General features: G+C 45.2%; 1 protein-coding gene across 8 annotated transcripts in view; it reads right to left on the bottom strand.

Annotated features, from left to right (window-relative positions):
* ZC3H7B (zinc finger CCCH-type containing 7B) overlaps positions 1 to 21,035 on the bottom strand; it is a 49,598-nt gene extending 28,563 nt beyond the window's left edge. For 5 of the 8 annotated variants that reach the window (XM_051614874.1, XM_051614895.1, XM_051614930.1 and 2 more), the window contains exons 1-9: positions 20,701 to 21,035; positions 13,950 to 14,010; positions 12,098 to 12,131; positions 11,520 to 11,717; positions 10,466 to 10,624; positions 7,129 to 7,209; positions 5,574 to 5,633; positions 4,143 to 4,185; positions 183 to 448 (exon numbers count right to left, since the gene is read on the bottom strand). In XM_051614874.1, coding sequence (XP_051470834.1) covers positions 183 to 448; positions 4,143 to 4,185; positions 5,574 to 5,633; positions 7,129 to 7,209; positions 10,466 to 10,624; positions 11,520 to 11,717; positions 12,098 to 12,131; positions 13,950 to 14,002 — 894 coding nt within the window. In that variant the 5' untranslated portion in view covers positions 14,003 to 14,010; positions 20,701 to 21,035. The remainder of the gene's footprint in view (positions 1 to 182; positions 449 to 4,142; positions 4,186 to 5,573; positions 5,634 to 7,128; positions 7,210 to 10,465; positions 10,625 to 11,519; positions 11,718 to 12,097; positions 12,132 to 13,949; positions 14,011 to 20,700) is intronic. The other 3 variants (XM_051614913.1, XM_051614922.1, XM_051614885.1) reach the window with 2 other exon arrangements.
* Positions 21,036 to 24,098: the final 3,063 nt, after the last annotated feature.

Raw genomic sequence — 24,098 nt, 5'->3', positions numbered from 1 at the left:
TTTAGATACACACAAGCTCATTGCAGAAATAAAGGAAGAAATTAATGAATTTTGCCAGAGGAGAAACTAGGAGGAAAGAGTGACAGAAAGAGACAGAGGCAGCATGCAGACCCACATGCTCCAAGGACCTATTTGTAACAAGAGACTGGAACAAGATACAAGGGACCTATGCAAGCACCCACTCTTACTAGAGGGTATGGTGACCCTTCGGCAAGGGAGTCCAGGAGGGAGTCCAGTTCTTCCCCAATTATGTCCCCATCTGTGAAGTCCTCCACGCTCTCAGGCACTGGCAGGGACACACAGTCAGGAGATGGGACCAAGCTGGCAGCAGGGAGCGAGGTAGGCAAGCCCTTTGCATCCGAGTCAGAGGGCAAAGGGGCCAGCTCCTCGCTCACAGGGATGGAGGTGGCCACAGGAGCTGGGAGGCACTGCAGGTCCATAGAGCAATCTGTGATGAAGGAGAAACAGAACCAGTCACCCAGGAGAGCCTCTTGCAGGGGGCAAGCAGAGCACAGCCTGGCAAACACAATATTGTACAACTCCATCAAATCACAAAACTCATGTATGCCGATCTTCTGAGAGGAGGGGCTCTAGTCTGAAGAGTTTCTGCTCTTTCATTTTTGTTCCCCATCTCCCAATAGCTCATGGAGAGCTGAAATGTGTTCTAAGGGCCAATGCCCACACTGTCAGGATTTGGCAAGAACGTACAGTAACCAGGAACAACACAAAGCCTGTGGATGAGAAGTGACTGAATTCACTGCGGCCAGGACTAAAGGCCAGGAGCACATAACCCAATTTCTCTATCACCCACCACCTGGTGTTTTCTTTAACATTCCTCACTAATGAATTTGGCAGAGATCACTGCCTTCTCTACTCCTTGAAGCTTCAATATCCCAATGGAATGCTTGCTTACTTGCACAGCCTCTCTAAAACCTCAGGCATCCTAAACAGCAGATTATAAAAAACATGAGGTCCTGCTGGGAAGAGAGTCAGAGATCTGGTGCTCAGACCAGGTTGTGCTAACAACATCTCTCAAAAAAACCTCAGGAGACTCACTCAGCTGTCTTTTCCCAAGTGAATTCCCCAATCCTGAGTGCTTTCTGATGTCCACATGTGGAGAAGGTTGCTACCCACACTCCACCTCAGTAGCAAATATTCACTCAGGAACATGTGTGAGCCAGGTTCAGGGCAGAAGAGAGGCATTGATTTTCCCCCAGGCTTCCTTGCCTCTCCAGTACATTACTGAAATAATAAAACATTCCCACCATGCAATATAAACATCTGTTAAGCGACGTTAAGGTTACAAGCACATATTCTTCACCAAAGAGCATTTTATTCTCCAAAAAAATTAAGGGTTAAAAAAAAGATAAGTTTGAATGTTAGAAATTTTGAAAATGCAGCATTTGGTTTGCAGTTCTCCAAACAAGCACCCCAACTACCTATATTCTGCCCCTGTGCAGATGTCCTGGAATAAAAGAAGGCAAAGATGATACCTGCTCCATCCACACAGCAGTAGCTGCACTGCAGCTATGATGGTCTAAGGCTGTAAGCAAGGCAAAGTTTGGAAGGAGAGATAATAGCTTTTATTAGAAAGACTGGTAAGAATGGGAAAGAAAGTAGACTAAGCTTCTGAGACATAAATCTTGATCCAGTGAGAAATGATGCTTTCTGTCTGTACAAGCTCTGCTCACTCAGCTCCCCCTTTCTACCTAGGACAGGGTGAGTGAGCCATGTTGCTATCCTCTACACCAGCCATTCACTGACAGAGGACCGTGCTGGTGCCCTTCTTAAGAGAGCTCAGCAAATCAGCAGTTTCTGCAAACCCCCAAGTCTTGAACAAAAACAACAGCAGAGATGACACACACATGCAGGCCCCCTTATCTCTAACCCCACCAGGAGCTCACCATCACCCCCGGAAGCCTCTGATATTTGTTGAGTGGTCCACACGGATGGACCACAGCCAAGGTTGTCATGCAAGGTATCAGAGGCCGAGCCATAAAAAAAGGCAGGGAAAGCAGGGGGAAGCGGCAAGGGACAGACACAGGTCCCTCTCCACAACCTCATGCATGCAATTGAAGGAAAGCGCATGTTGTACCTTATGGGATTGAACACAGCTCTTCAGTGCTGCAGCTGGACACATTCCCCACAGGCAGCGGCTGAAAGGAAGGCTGTAAACATCCTTAGTTTTGCAGCTGCCCCTCAGATCAAGCTCAGCTCCAACCCCATGCTGCCTTTGTGATGACTCCTCTCAGCTCATCTCCCTTTGGCATGGGCCCCCCAGACACATTTGGGAGCCAACCATCCAGCTCCCCTTGGTGCTGGCTGCATGGCTGGTAGCTTGGCCAGATTTCCCTCAGTACAAAGGGATGGCTTGTGCCTTCCCATTTTTCCTATGTTTACATCTGGAATACTGTCAAGATCCCTCCAGGGGCCAACAAGAAGTTCAGGACACGCTGGAAGGGACAGGGACACGTGCAGGGGGTGCAAAAGCTTTCACAATGACAAGGCCCCAAAGGATCCACAAATTCAGACCTTCTCTGAGGAATGATCGAGGCTCTCCAGTTCCACTCAGACTGGGAAGCAGAGAAAAGAGGCCCTCGCACACCCTAAGAGGTCCAAAACCTTGAAAACCTGAATGTACAACCAAAAGGCAGAAAACCATATAGGACCCCTCACAGCTCAGTGCATGTGAAGGGCAAGCAGAAGAGCAGGGACCAACAGGTTCTACTACTTGCAAGGGGCAGAGGGGAGATGTCTGTTCCCCTCTCCCTGACCACTCAAACCCTATCATTCTCTCCTGAACCCAGTCTCTCATACCATGCCCCCTACCTAGTAGCTTCTCTGGTCATACACCTGCCTGTCCCAGAGGGGCAAGCACAGTGCTTTTAAAAGCCCTGTTCCTAGCTCTGCTTCCCAAAACAGCAGTGGCTCCCTAGTGCATTAGCTGGCCAAAGGCCATGCTGAGCCAGATCTGAGCCACAATCTGTGCAGGGCAGGGCTGAGTTCATCAGATGACCAAGCAAAGCATGGCAGAAGAGGCTTCAGAAGTTTGCATCTTAAAAGCAACATGAAACCAAAAAACAAGCAGACAACAACAAAAAAACCCTTGCTAGAAAAGATTTGACTCTGAAAGTCTCAAGGTACCCAGCACCCATAGCCCTCCTGGTGGCACACCATTCTCAGGGTAATGGAATAACATGCAATTTCAGTGCTTTTGAAAAGACTTCCTAGCAGCAATGGTGGCATGCTGCTCATAACAACAAACCCTGATTAGATAAAGAGCTTACTGGATGCAGCCATTTTTTGCAGTACGGAGACAAGTTCATTTTAGCACAGCAAGATAATGTGAAGAACTCTCCTTAATTCACCGAACTGGGGCTCATCACTGAACATAGCACTCAGTTACTGAACTGGCATTCAAGACAGAACTAACATGTTTTCCAAAACAGACACCAAAGCACCCTAGCAATTAAATTGGTTTCTTCCTATAAAAAAAGCAACTGTTACTTGCAGTGATAAGTCTTCACACTTACCTTCACACACATAGCTACCTTTCAAAGGAACAAAGACTCATGCTCAGCGGCGCAAGTTCAATGCTCCAGCACACAACAAGAGCAAAGCATGTAGCAAATCCTTCTACAGGAGCAGAGTCAAGGTCACTTGTTTCCTGGCATGAGAAAAGCAACCCTGCAGCCCTCCTCCTGCTCCTCCTGGATGCCTAAACCTGAGCATGGCCCTCCCTGGGTCCCTCCCAACTCTCTTTGTTTTCATTTGTCTTGGAAGACCATACGTGCCCAGAGCATAAACAGCTGCCCACAACCTTAACTTCACTTTATCTGGATGGTTTTGGCTGGGAACAGAGTTTCAGAAGCTTTGCCAAGGTCTGCTTTAAGAAAGCAGAACTGGAGAGAGCTGTGTACCTCAGCAGGCCCTTTTAATTCCCAGACGTGTCCCTCACTGGGCCTGGACAAAAAAAGCTTTTCCACACCAAAAACATTCCAGCAAAAACACCACCTTTTCTTCCTAGTTACCACAACCAGGAGTGTGCAGAAGAGACACAAATGAAGATGATGAATCTCTCGGGCCTGCCAGCCTGCTCAGATACCTGACTGAAGCCACAAAAAGAAGAGAAATGTCTTTACCTGTTTCAATGTCATCTATCGAACCCAATCCATTGGAAGTGGTCTGCAAAGAGGATGTAGGAAAGGGCAGAGAAAATATCACCAGAAAACAATACTTAAAAATATATTCACACTTCACAGATGAGACCCTTTATGACTCCTAAATTCATCTGGCCCTTTCTTTTCCTTCATGGCCTCAGTGGAAGAGCAGTAAAACCAACAAACTTTAAGAGGCCCTTAATCTGAAGAGCCTATTCTTTTTAACTTACAGCCTGGAATACCAGCCCTGCATAATATGCAACCATGTGAGAAAATCTGTCCATAGAATAGAATTTTTCATGTGTGGATGAGAACGCTGTGTCCCAAGTCCCAGGCCACATCAATGGGTCAGCCCCATGCAGTGTGAGATCTGATTAGCCTCTTCTTACACAACGTTCCTTTTCTTAGTTCTTCTGTTTTGCAATTTAACAACCACAAACTTCTACAGCAAACTCAAAACAGGAAAAGGTTTCCGCCAAGACAACTGCTGACTTGGAGCTCCAGGCAAGGAACGAGCCCATATTTTACAGAAACATGAACAGAGGTGAACACATGCGCCTTCATCTTAAACTTAACAAGGCACAAGTATTACTTTGGAGATACTGCCCTTACTGCAACAGTTTTTCAACTTTTTGTTTTTGCACTATTTTAATTTCTTGCAAAAGGAAGGATTTATCCAATTAAAAAAACTAGGCACTAAAAAAAGCTGAGTGACTGTCGTAGAAAGATGCAAAGGGAAGCCACAGAACAGTGAGGGTAAACTAGTTCTTTAGTATCTTATCTTGCTGTACAAAATGTCAATGTTGATGGTTTTACAGTTTGTTTGCTTTAAGGAGTAGTATGAAGTACCAAATAGCCTGTAAAGCCAGCAAGTGTTTTGGGGGTTTTTTGGCCTGTGATGGGACAAGGAAATCAGCAATTTCTTATTTTTAGCTTGCTGTTTGCACAGCGGCCTAACCAAGCTGGATCTCCCAGGTGACAGGACAATACAAAAAATGTATAAACTGTGTTAAGTACCTTGCTTAGTATATCACATTACTTGATTTTGTAAGCTCTTCAGTAGTTTCACCTTCTGATTTTTACTTAGCATTGCCCTAACTATGTAAAAACTCGAAAACTGGAACTTACTTAAAATGCAAGAGAAAGCAAACATTCACAATAGCTAAGGAAAAGAACCATCTTCAGTGAACAAATTACATAACATAATTACATAAACAAAAACATAAAAACCACTTCCACTAGAAATATTTTTAAATAAATTAATTTCCTTGGCAATATTCCTTAAAAGTGGAAAGCACTAATTAATACATTTCAATCCTAAAAGACAGCTACAAATTTGCATGTAAACAAAACTGCAAAGCATTCTAGCAGCCCAGTCCATGAAAAGTAAGAGCCACGGGATGCAAACTCTACCTGATTCGACGAATTGATTGACGTGCCATTACTGAGTAGTGAGAACGTTTCCAATTCCTGCTGCAAGGAACAGAGAGGTCTTACAACAGAGACAGCCCATGAATGCTTGTAAACTAGGTAAACCTGGGATACAACACCATTTCCTTCCAGGCACTGCCCATAAAATAAAAACCACCCCAAAAGGCATTAACACTGTGAAACAAGGGTACAGTTTCCTGAATACTGAAATGGACATATGTTTGTCCTGGAAACCTCAGTGCAAAACACTCAACATTCAACACACAATCAGGAAGCAAAAAACTCTCCTGAGGAACGGAAGTTTTTGTCTTTTCATTAAGAAATGAATACTTCAGGAAGGCATTACAGCACTGGAATGAAAGCTGGAAGTCAACACGAGAGATAGCAAGGTGTTACCAACATCACTGATTCCAAATAACAGAAAGCATTTTGGAGTTTTTCATTTTTATTTTTCTAACATATAGGTGGTTTAAGCCTATCACAGCTGAGTCATGTGACAGCAACAAAAAGGTGGCAAGGCCAACATAGTGAGCACCTACAAAAAATATTACTGCATAAAACTGCCCTTTCTTTGTGACCTAATAATTTCAGAGGGTTGAGAGCTGCTACAACACTGGGGGGGCTTGGGGTGTGTTTTGGGGGGTAGGTCAGTCATACATGTGAGGCTGGTCAGAGAGAGGACTAAGATGCTACAGCCAAATTTATTACAAAAGCTCTCGGAAAATTTGATGCCCACCAATCACTTCACCACATACTGCACAGGTGCCCCTCTGGAGGTGGGACACATTGGCTCTTTAACACAGCCCTGCACACAGGGTGAGGATGTGAATGTCAGCCTCCACTACTAGCTAATGTTCCCTACTCCTGAAAACGTATGCTGGGATTTTACGTCACTAAGGCAGCCTTATCCAAGAGTGCTAGCAGCAGCTTAACGCCCTCTAGCTCCATCCCAGGGTATATTTAAGTACCAACAGTACTCCAGTTTTGGCAGTACTTTCTTGCAGAGCCAGTTACAGATTCAGACACTGGGGTCAATTTACTGGAATCACGACTTGCTTTTTCCTGCCTTCTTTCCTAACATCTGACCAGATGTGTACTTGTACTTTTCCCAAAGCACAAGCCTTCTTCCCACCATGAAAAGGGTGCATGCCTAGGTATGGGGCAAGAACCCCTCATGACCCATGCCAGACATCCATCCTTCTCATTCCAGAACAGGGAAAGGACTGTGATGCAAAAACTTTGTTCCTCTCCTCCCAAAAACACAGCCCCCTCCTGCAGCACCAGCTCAGCTCTGCCCTGCTTAGCTGGGGACACAGGAAACTCTTGGGAGTAGAGACAGAGCAGGAATGGGATTAGAAGTGGATCAAGGCAAAGTTGAGTAAGGGGGTCAGGACAAGGAGGGTAGCCAGCAGCCTGCTAAAGGAATCATGGCGTAGTGTGCGTGTGTCCATAGCTGCCGAGCAGCATCCACCACTTCTGCAAAAGTAAATCTGAAAGAGCCAAAGGACAGTCTCTAAGAAAAAAAAAAAAGTTATACCTGAGGTCTTTTGTATGCTTTTCGAACCCTCAGTCCCAGCTTCTGGGCAAGCTCCTGTCCCAGCTGCGTGACGCTTTCATCCTGGGGACAAAAAACATTGGCAGGACACTTTCAGTTTTGCCTTTGAGGCACACACAATGAAATACACAGGAATGCAGTTATCCACACTGGGCTGTGCCAAGAAGCCTCACTTGTAGATATCAGCAGGTGGCCAGTTGCCAGAGCAGACCTAAGAGCTCTTGTAATTCAGTTTTGCTGAGATACTGAGGTTGCACCGAGACCTCCCTCCACACTCTTCCAATGCTGCAGAAAATCAGTATCAAGTGTCTGCTTCCAAGAAAGCACCCACTCTCCAAAAGCAGGGCTCACGAGTCCTGCTGGCAAGATGGCTGATGGAGCTGCCAAGGGTGGCTGCTAGCAGCCCCTGTGCTGGGGGCTGATACAGCTTCCTCAAGATGCCCATGTCTGGGAAGGAGGAACCTGCATGCCTTCCTGCATGCACAGCCTGTATACTCTCCCTCTCCACCAGCCACAGCTTGATATGCAGACTGCTCACTAGCCTGTTTTGCTTGTTTGTCTTTAAAGCTGAAATCAAGTCTCAATTTCCAGCTCACTAGCTACAAGGCATTTTCACCATCTCCAGCACTGCTTAAACAGCCTCACCTTAGTCAAGGAAATCCTCTGCTTTCCCTGCTGGGTGCCATTAACCATTCTGCCTGCTCACTGCCCAGGCCCACTCACATACCATCATGGACTTTAGACAAAGTTCTGGGTCACAGTCCATTCCCTTTCTCCATCCTCTCCAGATCTGCCTAGACTAACAACCTGCCACAACCTTCCTCACTTATTTATCACAAGCAACTCTTTCCTTCTGCTTTCCTCTCTCTCTCTGTTTGCAAAAATATAAGAGTACTTTGACAGTTTCTTCGAAGAAGAAAAAAAATACCTCCCCAATCTATTGTGACATCTCTCCTTAACGTCTCAGTATCTCCTCCTTCATCTCCAATCTCAAAGCTTGCTCTCTTCTCTCTACTTGTCATGTTGGTCTTTCCAACCTCCTTCTCCCTGCAGGTTCATCCTTTTCCTTGCTGCCCCTCACTAGCCTCTGGTTCTTCCAACCCACAGGATGCGTAACTTTTCCTTTCAATTTGGAGTGTCACTTCTTGACTGTTCTTGCTCCCCAACATCTTCAGCACTGGTCTTGTCACCATCTTCTCTGAATTCAATGAAGACAAACATCTGTCTTCCATTTCCTCTTCTCTTTCCATCTTACACTCTTTCAGGACCTATTTTGCCCTGGAAGTGTCCAGGAACCCTTCTGAGACCTCTTCTTGGTCAAATCTCATGGTCACTGTTCCTTTCTCATTCTCTTCCACCTCTTAGACATTTCTAACACTAATCATGTTTTCATTGCTCTGTTAGCCTCTTGGGATTCTGCCTTTCCCAACAACCTCTCAGGTGTCTCACCAGAAAGACCTCTGACATAGTTTCTTTTAATTGATATAATACTCCTATCTACCAGGCTTACCCTATTCACCTCCACATGCCAATGTAACTTCCAAGATGTCTTCTCAGATTCACAGACAAGATCAAGAGTGTATTTCTCTCTAGACTGCCTCCACTTCTCGACAACACATACCTGATTATTCTTTTTGTCAGCAGGGGGTGGAGGAGTTATCTGTTCTTAGTCACCCTCAAGACTGTCCTTTAGCTTTCCCTTCCCTCAGGCAAATGCCACCCCCAGGCAGTTACTACCTCCCACCTAAATGAGGGGATGCTCAACAAGAGCATGCAATATGCTCCTCTCCAACACCCTAAAAAAATCCCATGCCATCCCAAAAAAAGCATACCACAAGAGGACTATCACCATGCTGGGAATCTCTGTAAACTACCATCACTGAGTATCTGCACCCAGAAACAAGTTAACTCTGCTAGACAGTGAGTCAACTGAATGGCAGATCCTTCACCACCACAAGTTTGAATACATGCCCTGCTTTGAGCACAACGAAGTTCTCAGCTGTTACACCAATGCAGGCTGGAAGTACCCATGTGCTCCAGCAGCTGGTGTAATGGAAGCAAGAGTAAGGTGATCAATAGCATGACTCGCCTTGAATATAGAGAAGGCTTCTGATTTCTGTTAATGAGGTACTAAGGCAATGAGGTATGTTAATTTACAAGACTGAACTGTTTAGAAAATGGAATGCAGATCACTTGACATGGAATGTGTAAGGCTGAACTTGACTGCCACAGGGAAGTTTGATCAAGTGTTTGTAGACCACGATGATTGTAATGATAACGATGGGAGATACCGTCACATAAGTACACAGTTAAAAAATTAAGTTAATTCAATTAAGTGGCTCAATTGCAATGTGATATACAGCCAGATGTGTCTTTACACTGACATATATTAGACAGTTTTTTAATAAAAGGGCTGTTTAAAAAACAGCTGCTTGGAACTCCTCTAACATTCTATCTTTGACGTGTTTTGGTTGCCCTGTTCTGCCAAGTCAAATAAACTAGAATTCACCAGCTACACAAAAGGAGTAACTAACTGCTAACAAGGCTTCTGCTTCTGTAACACTGCTAATAAAGGAAAGTTAACTTTTCCTGCTGAAGTAGATGCATATTTAATGTAATAGCATTAGTGTGACAGATCAGAGCCATACTTAGCAAAGACAACCAGTGCTCACTAGAATCTATCTAATCACAGTCTGTTTTCCTGTCTATAATTTGGCCTAAAGGGCCACTCAACAAAAGCACTGTCAAGAAAATACCTAGAGCGTAGCATATGCAGATAGTCACCTCTGAATGCAAAAATTTACACACCTGTGAACTTAAAAATAACTATGACATAGGATGTCAAGAACACCTTCCCATGTTTGACAAGAAATAAAAAGCTTTATCAGCTTGCCTAAGCTATCAGTAAGTAAAACATGAGACATTTTTATCTAATCCAGGAAAAGCACATGTTTTCCTTCCAGTGCTCCAGTTCCCATATGTCCCATGCTCCTAGCTACTCCCATTAGACATATAAAACCAGATAATTAAAAAAATCTCATTCACATTTTGTTAGGGTAGGGTTTTGCTCTTCACAATTAGGTCACCAAACCTGCAGTCACTAACCGGTGTCTATGGCTGGCACTGTCTACAGAGGGTAACTTGGACTGAAGAAATATGTGGAGTCAAACACCCATCTTCAAATCAGAGAGACAGAATTACTTGGCATAAGCATATTCCCAGGAACACTATCCACTATTCCACTATCCTCTGACTTGACACTAAGCAGGAAGGTGGTAGGCCACAGAAATCAAGAGGAGTTTGCATGTCAGAGACTTACGTGTGGGAGGGAGAGCAAACATCGGCTATTGCACTCATAAGCTTCTTTGTGTCTTCCAAGTTCATTTAAGCAGCGGGCTTTCCGGAAGAGCGCTCGGATGTTTTCCTCATCAAGACTTAAAGCCTTCTCGCTGTCTTCCAGTGCCTTCTCAAACAACCCCTGCATAGAAGAGACCACCTCGAGTTAGCTGAGACACAGCAGACAAACCCTTCATTCTGAGTGAATGCAAACATTGTATTTCTCAGCAGAAAACAGGGATACAGAAAGCAGTTGGAAATACATATATATACTCCCTCCTACAGAGACCAGTGTAAAGACAAACAAAACCTACAGGAATAGAACATTTTATTAAGTCTTGCAAAACTAAATACACTTCAAAGTCAGTGAATGCCAGAAGTAAGGCTGCTTGAACAACCTTATCTTGTCTCCCCCTGTACTTTGGGCCTGTGACATTTGACAGTCTTTAATTATGTGACTGCTTGCTCATTTTTTTCATGGGACTCAGCCTCACTACAAACAGGATGGACCGGCTCAGGGGTTGTGCCATAAAGGAAAGCTGCTGGATTCCTTAGGAAAATAGAAGCATGCAGCCTTTTAGAGCTTAAGTATTGCAGATTCTTTTTCCATGTGTGTGGACTGAAAGATCCGTCAAGACCCAAAGCTTTCTCACTGTCTTCTAGTGCCTCAATCAAGGAGGCAGAAACCTACAGAGCAATACTCAAAAGAGTATTCCAGAAAAATACTTGTTTAATAACGGAAGGCGCTGGCTCTTTACAGTCTCCAGATTTTACTAACTTACTAAGACGGACCAGAACTGCACTCTCAGTACCTTAAACCTGGCCCCCTCTCCTTCACATCTTTTCTCTGGTCTTGTAAGACACAGTGCAATAGTGGGGAGGTAGACAGCAGTTTCCTCTGTCATCATCTCCTCCAGTGTTGGAGAAGGGCAGGGATAAAATCAAATTAAACCCGTCTTAACATCTTTTCCAACTGCATGGCACTGCAACCATTATGTCCTCCCTGGCCCCTGGGGATGACTTAGGAATGTGCTCACCATGGCAAAGTAGCAGGCAGCTCGGTTGACATGCAGCTTGCACAGGAGTTCCTTTGGGATGGTCACATCGTCGGAGGCTGCATAATCTGCCACGTTCAGCCCCTCTACATACTGCACTAGTGAAAGCTTGAAATCCTTCTCTCGAAACAAATCATTGCCCTCTGCAAACAGGTTTCTCACCAGCTTCTGCAAAAAGGCCTGGGCAGCGGGGAGAGAGCAAACAGATTGAAGCGGATATTCAGAGACAGGAGAGGTTTTCCAATTTCCCATTCCTTTCCGTAAGTTTTAGCAAGCTTCCTGACCACTAAGATCCTCCTGCCTCCCCACCCATCTGTAAAACATCAGTCTTTTGGTAGAGGAGAATAATCCAGTCAAATTCGCTTCCTTCTTGAGCACTCAAGTGTTTTCTTCTTCTCCTTACAGTTGTTGTTGTCAGAACCTTAGAGCTTTAAGTTACAGACAAATTGTGACAGGCCATCCCACACTCCCCACTTTTGGTATGTTAACTAATGAATGTGCAACAGAACAAATCTTGCTAACCAAAGGTTCCCAACTTCAAAAAACAAGTTTTTCATTACCTCATAATCTTCTTGGCTTAGGGGCAATGTGGACCTGAAAAAGAGAAAATTTTCATGAAACAGATATCCATACAAACACAGGCTTTTGTCTGATGAAGAAACCATCTTTCTGGTCCTATGTTGACTATCTCCATGAGTTGCTGAACAATTTATCACTTTAAAAGGTAGATGGGGCAAAGAGAACACAATTACTGTGCTCAGTGATGGCCATAGTGGTGACAAGATCAGGTCCCAAAGGGACTTGACATTAGAGGAATCTTACTCTCAGCTATTTTCTGCACATACACAATCCTCTGCAACATGCCTTCCACCAGTCACCTAAAAAAACCCCCACCTTTCTGAAAGTCCCATGAAAAACGGTCATGGAGAGCACAAGTGTATTTTAAGTGCATCTGGCTCTAATGAGAGGCACCAGACCGGCACTCCAAGACCTCCACAAATCCTCTGTGCAGCCAAAGACATACAGTGATAAATGTAATCACTTTCCTCTGCACTGACACAGCCACAAGCCTTCAGGCCTACAGCACAAAAGCAAAGGGGAAAATGCAAGTTTGGGAGGCCATTTAACTCCAGCTGTCTTGGCCAAAGCTGCCAGGCTGTGTCACAGAACTGGCAGTGCTTGTGTGGATATCATCTACCCCACATCAGCATGGAGACCTAGATGAAAGGTTCCCTTCTTCAGATCAGACCACCCAGGTCACCCAGATTTGGACCACTTGTATTTATTTTTTCTCTTAAAGGAGAAAACAACAGGCTATTAGCACCTCTTATGGCCCCTTTGTACCTTTGAAATACAACATCATATAGATTACCTTACTGGACAGACAGTAAACTTATTTTAGATTTCACCTAATCATCTGCTCCTTAAAATTAACTGCAGGAAATGCCCTGGCTTTGCAAGAAATATTAATGCTGCTCATAAAATTGGACTACCCTTCTTTCACATCAAAATAAGCCAACAAATTACACTGCCCCAAGTTCAGATTTTGAGAAGTGCTCCAGAAGCATGATCACCACCCTGTATTTCTAAATTCTTTATTATCAATAAACCTCAAAATTTCCTCTTTGAAACTGGATTATCAGCCCCATTTAGTCTCAATTTGGGGCAAAAATATAATTGTCATGCCACAGGACATAAATATGTAACATGGAAGATTTGCCTTTTTTTTTTTTTTCCTGTTGTAGATACACAAGATTTCAGCCATTATAACTGAAGGACTCAAAGCAGAACTTAAACCTCAAACCCATCTGATTACAATCTTGCTGCTTCCTTATTCACCCTGGAATCTGAGTCTGAGGTCTTTGCTAATTCAAACACTGAAGGGGAAAAAACACTACTGTATTTTTATTAGGAAACACTTGGACTTGTAGTTACAACGTCAGCAACCACATCAAGCTCTACAAGGCCACATGATAGTCAAAGAGTGACCTGGGGCACCTACCAAGTAGAGAACTGTAAAAGAGCCCAGGTAATCTATTTCTGCTATAGGCATATATGGGGCACCTGGCAAGTCATTTACCCTGCTTCCCCCCCAAACAAAACAAAAACACTATCTCCCTTCCTAAGAAAGGAGGGATAACATTGTTGAGAGCACCTTGAGACTATAAAAATCATCCTGGAACTGCAGCAGAGGGCAAAACCCAAGGGAATTAAAATTACACAATTTCAAATGTAGAGAGATGGCAGTACAAGAAGCAGACTGAAGAATCATGGTGAACACCCTTGGGACCAATATCTCTTTCCCATGCAGAAGCCCCAAAGTGGTGAACAGGAAGAACTTGATTCCTGCAATCCTTGATAGGCAGACACCTGTCTCCGAAATCACAGGAAGCAATGAGGTTGTTCACTTACTGAATGAACTGAAGTCCTTTCTCTATTTCTTGTTTTCTCTTCTGTCTCTCCATTATAGTCGCTGTAGAGGAAGAAGAAAAAACAAAACACAACAAAGTAAGTCATGACAGGTCTTGCTGGCAATTAATCAGCACAGTATTCTGTGTGTGCTTGAATTTACTACTAACAAAATGTTCCAGACCAGACGCCCTGGACACTGAAGTCCATGATTTATCCACACAGCAGACAGAGGATGGCAAGCAGCTCACTAGCAAGTATCTGCTTTTTCTCACACACCACTGCCAGGATACATGGGCAAAGAAGAATTACTTCAATTTGAGCTCTCTACCTTAGGCTGCCAGTAAATAAAGGAATAGGCACCAACTGTAATCATGACTGCCTTCCAGGAAAGGGAAAAAAATAATTAAAAAAAAATAATAAAAAAGGTCAACACTTCTCCTGCACTGTCAGTCATTTCAGGAATTTGTGACAAGCAATTCTGACCACTAGCAATTCTGACCACTGTTCATTTGGGACAGATTTAAACTGGTTTACCATAAGGAATCTCTGTAAGGTGTCTGGAGGCATATCACAGAGAGAGACACTAAGGAAGGAGATCAAATTGCTTGCTGTGGTCTACATAAAAGAACAGTAATCAATCTAAGCAACAGGAATTTTGTGCTGAAAATCCGCAGGCAAGAGCATTGTAGCTGTGGGAACAGCCCTTCAGAGAGGGGACAGGGCCCCCCACTGTTTTAAACTGGGGTGGGCAGGGCCAGAGGAAGACTCCAAAGAGTTATCCCCACCTAGTAAGGGACACAAATGGGCACAGTAACTTGTCTAGGTTTGATCAAATCCAGTCTGGGTCTCTATGAGTGCAGATAGGCAAGGAGTACAATGGAGCCATTTTGTAGTAACGTCCCTTTCCTCAATTAAAATGGGTTTAAATCACACCATAAGATACATGACCTTCATTCTCTGTGTTTTGGGAGGAAGTCTTGGAATGGCCACTCCCTGACCTCTCCCCAGGGTACACAGGTCTGCCACAGAAGAAAAGAATAAAAAAGGGAGGAAGGGATGATACTTTGCAATAAATGAGAGTTGCTGGAGACTGCGTATTTCCCAGTCTTGCCATCAAGCAGCTGTGACCACAAACAATGCTCAGTGTTTGAGGTACAGTAACTTTAGGACAAAGGCAGCAAATACAAAAACACAGAGATGAAATGGAGCTGAAGACACTGTGCCTTCCCAGCCTGGGACCACCTCTGAAGAGATAATGACAAAAACAAAAGTAATTTCTCTAACTCTACACTACAACAGCTTGGAGAGCGTTACTGCCAGCTCCGTTTTAAATTAAAATAATCCCTACCATTCCAAGCCATCTCACAGTATCTATGGCATGTTCAGTCTGGCACTTGGGGAAGAGACCTTTGTGAAAATCAATCCTCACAACACTGCAAGCCCTTAGTGACTGTGCTCTGTGCCACACAAAATACAGAAGAATTAATACCTGTCCTTTACCAAGAATGACAGCTGGGGAAAGGCAGAATCAAGAGAAAGACCAGGAAAAAGTGGTAGCAAAAGGCAAGCAAGAGCTTGAAAGTAATAACTGTGCAGTTTTTAAGTCATCAGACATTAAATCTGAGAGCAATCTGGTCCAAGCAGCAGGTAGAAGATTTTAAGCAGCTGCATTTGCAACAGGATGAGCAGCGCAGCACGAAAGGGAAAGCTGACAAGGTGAGTGATGATCAGCATCTCTATAAAGGCTTTTAACAGAAGCAATGGAGAAGAGCAGGTAGACTTCAATATCACACCAACAGAAGGCCTGGAATGATTTATAAATAACCTGGATAATGAGCAATCAGGAAGAAAGAAGGAAATTTAACAAGGAGACTGTGAGGTTAATGTGATCACTAACACTACAGGCAGACTGGCTTGAGGAATAGAAAAAGAGACAGAGTCCATTTATTTTACATTTCTCCTTGCATTAAATTCTGCAACAGAAGAAGAGGGAACAGTCAAGGTGAAGAGAAGCAGTAGGAACCATTTCCACACAGACAGCAGTGAAGCCAGAAAAGAAGACAGAGCAACCCCAGAGCACAGTAGGGAAGAACCGTGAGGGCTATCAGAGACAAGGGTTAAAAGTCCAAGAGGGCCCTAACAAAGATTGATGGGGGAAAGCACAGGCAGGAAGGAGGAATTTCTAGCTGTTTGGGCTCTGAGTGCACTAACAAGCTTCAAATGCTGCAAACAGCCTCACCTCAGACCTGCACCCATGCACCCTCTGCCCACAGTTCAGGAGTTCCACTTAAGTTCAGGTTCAGGCATACTGCCTCATCTGAGCCATACTGTAGGTGCACCTGTCCTCAGTTCTATCTCCTGGACAAACCTTGGACCTACACTGAAGGCAGCTTTTCTTCAGTCCTACTCTGGCACCATATCAGACTGCTGAACTTGCTGGGTAGACCCAGGACCCAAATAACCACCCCATCTTCCCTGGGACTGTTGATGGATCCCTGCTATCAGCACCTTGTTTTGCCTGCCCTGTTCAGATATGGTGGGACTGTGCCCAGAACTGCTGGTGGCTGTCATCATCTTTGGCTCCTAGCTTGTCCTCCCTGTAGAAGCAGCCCTGCTCTTGCTGCTTCCTGACAGCAGCCATGCTGGAGAAAACAAAAATCAGGGAAGGGAAGCTGCAGCACATGGATCTGATGAAAAGGGAGAGCAGCTGAACACTGCCTGGTCATCACAAAGTCAATGGCTGCACTCCAAAAATACTGCAGCACACCTTCACAATTGTGTATATCCACAAAACAGATCATCATCTTGAAAAGCTTCTGATACACACAGCCTACTTCAACCTCTGCTGCTGAGCTCAGCTTAAAACACTACTATGAGGAGTGAAGAGATCAGTACCTGTTCTCATGGCTACCCTGACCCCACTGATAAAACATCCTACCCAGCAGGATGTGGGCATGTGTTACAAGAACTGGTTACTGTGGCTTGCCCGCAGAGAAGGGCATTCAAACATTTCTGACCAAAAGCTGTAGTGGAGCCAAGGGACTACAGCAAAAGGCTCCAGAATATCTCCTTCCTAGAGTTACCCAGCTCCTCTTGTATCCTGGAACCCTCCTTCTGCTTCTTCTCTCCTGCCACCATTGCCACCACACCCAACATGCCTATCTCCATCTTTGCTTCACGCAGATGGCTGACCAATCTACTGCATCTCTGGAAGTCCCTCAATACCCAGCTACAGTTTTGATCCTTGCTACAACCCCCTTATTAAAAAAAACACCCTCTGTGCCCTGCACGCTGGTTAATCTGTGCAGTACTACCATCATCTTTCACAGTGACCATTCTTGAACACAAGACCTTCCGTTGCCTTCTTTTGACATACACTGCATGCCTGATCTCCCCTCCAGATTGCTGCCCCCTGATACTGCCCCACATTCCACTCTCCTTGTAAGTGGGTGACCAGCTTTCCCTGCTAAGCTCTGTGAACCTTCACGCTTATGTCACGACTTCGCACGTAAGACTCATCGCCTCATGGCAACGCCCCCAAAATGCACACCACATGCTGCTGCCCTAACAACTTCTTTCACATCTCTCAGGAACAATCACCTTTGTCTTTCAATCTGGCTCCACATCAGCACCCTCCTCCATGCATTGCAGAGCTCTCCCCTATCCTGCCTACCCCACAGCTGCAGGAAGCAACCATTCCGACTCCTTCTTTTAGTCCTCACACCTCCACTCCTATCACCTCCTCATCAAACTCAGGTCACTTCTGTCTCACCTTGTCCTCCCAGCATCTTCATGATGTCTCATTCAACCCTCAGATCAAGCCACACATCTTTTACAACCACAAACCCAAGCCACCCATACATACATTTCAGATCTGCTGCACACCATACATGGCTAATACATAATTAATTTTAAGCACAGAGCCTATTTAGCTTTTGTTTTCTTGGTCTTCTAAATTTAGAATCACAGCAGAAAACATTTCACAAACCATCCTTTCCCCCCCACCCCCAAACCTATCTGTCTGGACTCATCTGCTCAAATCACCACCAGAATTCGAATCCATCATATTTATATCCCCACTACAAAGCTTTTATCCTTTCAGTCCAGAGATGTTTATCCTCTCTGGTACAGAACTTTATTCATAGTTCGTTAATGAGTTGCAAACTATTTGCCAGACATAAATACAATACTGCAGACAGGCAAAATGGTTTTCTTGCCTTCAAGAGGAAGCACAAGTCAGTAAACAGGGTGAGTCAATGACAAACTGGGTAGATTCACTCTACAAGACACTACAAGATGAACAGAAAGACTTTAATTTACCTTCTGAAGGACCTGGTGTTATTCCCAACCCTGCCAGAGCTGAATTTGGGCAAAGCTTTTCATATTGTATTTCTGGGGTGGCAATGACTTCACACTTGACCGACTTCCAGGCTCTGACTGTAACATTTCAGCCAGAAATAAGCTCACGGATACAAGTGGCAGGTTGTACAGCTGAAATGGAAGCTCAGCCTCAGGCTGCATGTGCTCTCTCCCCCAGGCAAATGGCTCCAGCATGCACTAGTCTGCAACACGGAGTCTTTCACTGACCGCAGTTTGGCTACCTCGGTGGTGCAGCAGAACAGGGAAGTGGTCTCATGTCAGCAGAGGACAAGCTGCACAGTCCACAACAAACACAGGCCCCCACTCCCTGCCATGCCCCATGCCCTGGGTTTCAATGCTTCTCTCACAGCCAACAGCTCTCCGGGTCGCCACCACCATGCCCACCGAGTCTGATGACTGTGTCTGCCCTCCCAAAGGGCCTCTGTGGTCACTCTCCTGGCACCCCGCTAGTCCTGCTCCTGCCCCACGGCTGGTATCAGGGTGCCACCAGCTTCACCCAGCTATACCTCCAGGAAATGCAGGGTGAGGCAGCAACGACCTCCTCACCCCAGCTGAAAATAAAATCATCACCCAGATGCTTCCCCAGGAAGGGAATAGAGACAAGTGGGTGAAAACCTCAAGAGACCACCCTGATGCTCAGCATCGCATTTTTTGCTCCCTCTGATATCAGAAGAGACAGGCCAGCATTACCGACAGAAGGGGCTGTTCGCTGAGCTATCTTGGTGCACGATGTCAGCAGCCGCAGGAGATGGGTCTCCCCTGGGGAGAATGTACATGAACGTCTGTAGTCACAGCAGACGGACATACCCTCGAGGTACTGCCTTGGTGTAAATGTCTATAGAGGCAGGAGATCGGTATCGCAGAGAACAACAGTTTAAACTTCCCTGGAAGGACCCCTTCTCACTGAAGGACTTGCCGGCTAAGTATGTAGATGTTCGCATCGGTGTACTTAAGGGATGAGTTTGCATTTTTGATGTATAAAAGAAACCCTGTATTACGAGGCAGGTGTGCTTGATTTGTAGGAGGCCACCGAGCACCCAGCTTCGCACAAACCTGCGACCAACAAGGTCTCCTTCCTGAACACAGTCTCTTGGGCTGCGTTTCGGGAGCCAGCTTGAAGCGGTGACGCCCCCAGCCCGGCAGCCCAGGCCCCATGTGCTGCGGGCCACCCCCTGCCTCCCGCCCCAGCGGCCCTGGCACGGCGGCCGGGCCCCGAGGAGGGGGCGCGGGGGTGACGCTGCCCGTCCCTCGGCCGCTCGCCCTTGGCTTCGTGCCAACCAGCTCGCCCTCCCCTCAACCGCTTTCAAAAATTACATCCCGGGACCAGTTCCCACAGGGATGGAGCGGGAGCTCCCGCTTACCTCCGCCCCCCACCCCCAGCACTAGGCCGCCAATCCCCGGCCTTGCCTAGCGGCCGCAGCCGCCGGAAGCGCCACCTCGGCTGGCCGGGGCGGAGAGGGGCCGCCGGCGCCTCCCGCACCCCCCGCAGCTCGGCTGGGCCCAGCGCCGGCACTCGGGCATCCCTCCCCCCTCCGCCCAGGGGGGGATGGTCTCGGGCGGCAGGAGATAACCAGGCTCCCCCGAGGAAAAGGCAAACAAACCGAAACATTCTCTTTCTCCTTCCCCATCCACCATCCACTTAAATAAATTAAAAAAAAATCACACATCTGCGGGAGTCAGGGAGGCGGCTTTAAGGGGGAAGGAGGGGGAAAGCTAACCTTCCCTGCCACCCGGAAACTGTATAAAGCATTCAAGAATTTGGGAGGAAAAAAATAAAGAAATAAGGAATTAAAAAAAACCCCAACAACCTACAATCTTCTTATTTGATAAACTTTACAAGCCCCTACGGAACGTGCATCCGAAAAAGCAATTCCACAGGGGCTTCTCTGCTGCTTCATGGGGTTTATACCGAACAAGAGGGGGAAACGGCAGCCTGAATACGGACCTGAACACAGGTCTTAAACCTACAAACCGCAAACGGGCACAAACGCAATTAATACGAAGTTTTTCATATAGACCCAGGGGCTTTTCCCCTAGCTATTCACTTTTAGACTGCTACCACATTTTTTCCAGGGGGTGGGATTAGGATCCCTGACAATTACTTTCTTGCAAACCCCACATTTTTGGCGGAAGAGGGGGTTAGCTTCAAAATCTCACCCATATTATTTTTATCCACTTTTTTTTCCTACTTTGCAATTACACAACGTTTCATCCATGCAGTTACCGTCTGAAGCCTTTACTTTCTAATGAAGCAATATCCAGATTTTCTTGTTTCTCAAGTCCACCCCTTTTTGCATACACAAACACACACACGCAGACAGAATTGGTTTAAGACAAAAATATCCCCCCAAAATAATTAAAAAATACTCACCTCTCCTCGGGTTTCCCCCACACACACTATGTATAAACTTTTCTTGATAAATGGTATTGTATTACTAGAGATATTATTAATGTATTATTACTAGAAGTAATAATAATAGTAAATGCTATTTAATTACAGAAGGCAGCATTCTGCTTCTGGATCGGCTGCCCCTGCAGCTCCCTCCATGTGCCTCCTGATCTCTTTACTTTCATTTCCAGGTCTCGGCGCTCGCTCCCTCGCTCGCTCGCTCGCTCGCTCGCTGCTCTCAGCTGCACCAGCCAGAGAAAATGCCTCCCTGCATATCCTCTGGGCCCTAGAGGCTACCGCTTCCCATTACAAAATTTCACAGATCTTTCCCTTGTGGTTGGTTTAGGGATTCTTTAAGGTGAATTTGGCTTTAAAAAAAAAAAAAAAAAATATATATATATATATATATATATATATATATATATATAAAATAAATCAGAAAAAAACAAAAAGTGCTTAAGCCGTTGAGGCTCCCTTCTTATTTTAATGCAACATTTTTCTTCTTCCTGGTTGACTTTGCTGTTCTATAAAATACACCCCAAAGGAAGGAAAGCTGCCTCTGCAGAGGGATTGCATGGATGTGAAGCGCAGTAATAAACAGAATTACGAGACATTTCCCCCCCACACCATGGCAATATCCCATACATGAAGCAGTGACCCCTCTGCCCACCCATGTATGTTTGCTGGAAGGGGGCCAGAGCCACTGCTTATGGCAGAGCAATTATCTGTTCCAGCCAGACTTCATCCCACTGCTGAGGGGGTTCCCTGTAAATAAGATCTTGTGAAAACATAAATCTTTGGATGGAAAGGAATACGCAGTATGTGTATGTCTAACATATTTTTCTTACATTACATACTATTGAATATTATATAATAGATATGTAATATATAATTTATATGTGCATGCATATATATTTGTATCTTTATATCTAGAACTATGACTTTCAGCACTTTTTTTGGAACTGGATTTTTGGCTTGCTTTCATCCCAAATCCCTCAATATTTCCAGAAAGTGGACTGAAACCCCAGTGCAGCCCATGCAGACTGAGCCCCAGACATGGAGTTGCCAGCAGGAAGCAGGGGACCCAGAACACACGTTGTTCTGTGGTGGGAAACGGCTGTGAACACAGAGGTGGACAGACCACTTCAGATGGTGGGGTTCACCCATCCCTGCCCAGCTGCACTACCATTAACATCACGTAATACTCAAGTTGATTTTCTGCTCTGCTCCCAGTCCAGCCTCCCTGGCAGGGTAGGTTTTCCTCTCCCTAGAGTTTTCTGTCTCCCATCAGATCATCATTTCCAGACTGATGCTGGTTTACATTCTCACCTCTTTTCAAATGTAACCGGTGACATGTTTAGTCCTCAGTGTCTCACTTCTCTACTTACAGTGACGCAAAAGAGTGTCACAGTGTGTTCTGCAGCTAAGCAGTTCTGACAAGATTCAGAGGCAGGTAGAAGGCATCAGCTGAATTGTACTAAACTTGTTTAATATTTAAAACATGTTGATCAGAAAAGGAAATACTTTGTTATATTGAGTAAGATTGGCTCCTGGCAGCTCTGTTAATTTATGAAATACAGGCTGTGAATAGTACAAGGTGCCAGATGACACTGGAGAACATGATCTTACTTGCTTCGCAATATTTAATCACAATGTACCATTTTTTTAGCTACTAATTATGATCCCAAGATTGCTGTCACCCATGGATTGGACAAGGTTTGTTTTTATTATCTCTCCACTGGCATTGTTATCTCTTATTTTTAGGCAATGACACCATGACAATTAGTAGAATCTAACCAAGCTGGACCTCTGCTGTAGAAGCCACTGGGCAAAATGTACATGAAATGACAACCCATCTCAAGGGGTGGCTTTGGGAAGAAGAAAAGTGGAGCAGTCCTGGGATGGGAAGGCAAAAATGGGGAGACCTGCCGTGCCAGATCACGTGTGGATGGCAGCATCACGAAGCCATTACACATCAAATGAGTCACAGAGCCCGGGGCACCTCCACCCTTGCTGTCAGGTCTGCACCTCTGAAAGGCACAACATCACAGCTGACCAGAAGAAGGTGACTTTGGAGGAGTTCAGGAGAAAAAGGAACAAATGAAGAGTTATACTGTAATAAGCAGTATTTTTTAATTCAAGAAGATTTATTTTCAAGACTAAATTTCCCCATTGAATGTCACATTATGCTTCCCTCTGACTCAGTCTCCTCTGCCTGTGAAACTGAGAGGTGTCCTGCAAGGTCATGATCCAGCATGTGCTGCTCCTCTCATGAAGTAATATCTTTCCTTACTGGCTAACGTGAAGATTTTCAGTTTGTAAGCATCGTTATCCAGGTCTCGTGTGCAGCTAAGTAAGCCGAGTCAAAACGCCACCAATCCCTGCTATGAACTATTACAGTGTTACAATAATTACTTAGATTTGTAAAGCTATTATTTTAAGGGGAATGAATCTATGGATCTATCCTACACACATGGCACAATACAGCTTCCTTCCCATATAGCTGCATCCAAAGTTAAAGACCTTATTCTCTCCCTCTGGGAGAAAAACAGAGAAGGGAATCAGATGTATCTGATACGATGCTGAGGAACTAACAAAAAGTGCCAAATGCCTTGCTTATATTTTCCAAGTGCAAGCTCCTTCCTCAGATCACACTAATTTATTCCCCCATCTGACCTGTGTTTTTCTGGCAGTTTTATGCTTCTCACATACAACTGTAATCTAGTCAGTGCCTCAGCTTCTTAATTTTCTTCAGTTGCAAGCTTTTGCTCAAGCCATCTATCTGGTTGCTGTACCGGTGTATGGCTTTTATTCTTTCACCTGTCATGCTCCATAAAGAAACTTAATTGCTTTTTGCATTCCCCTAGAATGAAGAAGATTTACCATGCCCTTCAATGTCAACGCAGTCTTCCAGGTCACCCTGTGAGAATTACTGACATTCTGTTCTTGGGCTTGTATAAGCTTTCAATATTGTTTCTTAAGGTTACATTTGGGACTATTGTGAGAGAATGAAAAATGCCCCTTATGTTTTGGGACCAAATGGCAGAATGAGTCCAGCCTGTTACGCACCTCAGTGCTGAGCTCACCAGGTACCTGTGGATGTCACCTGAAATGATGCCTGTAGGTCGCAGCTGGGAGAGAAGGGCTTGCCTGTCGAGGACCTGTGCAAACGCCCTGCAGGAACAAGCGGGTTTGTGCACAGCTCACCCGATCCTATCAGAGGTACCTTTATTTCTATATTCAGAAAGGACCTGTCACACACCACGTACACACAAAGCCATCAAGCAAAGGATGCTTTTTGCATCCGTAAGTAGGAATGACTCTGCACTCCTGGATGAAATGCTTTCCTTAGCAGAAAGGTTTGACAGCAGCACGTCCGT

Source organism: Apus apus, chromosome 1 (assembly GCF_020740795.1).
Source record: "Apus apus isolate bApuApu2 chromosome 1, bApuApu2.pri.cur, whole genome shotgun sequence".
Taxonomy (NCBI): domain Eukaryota; kingdom Metazoa; phylum Chordata; class Aves; order Apodiformes; family Apodidae; genus Apus; species Apus apus.
Note: the sequence above shows the minus strand (reverse complement) of the source record. Positions and strands in the feature narration are given on the sequence as shown.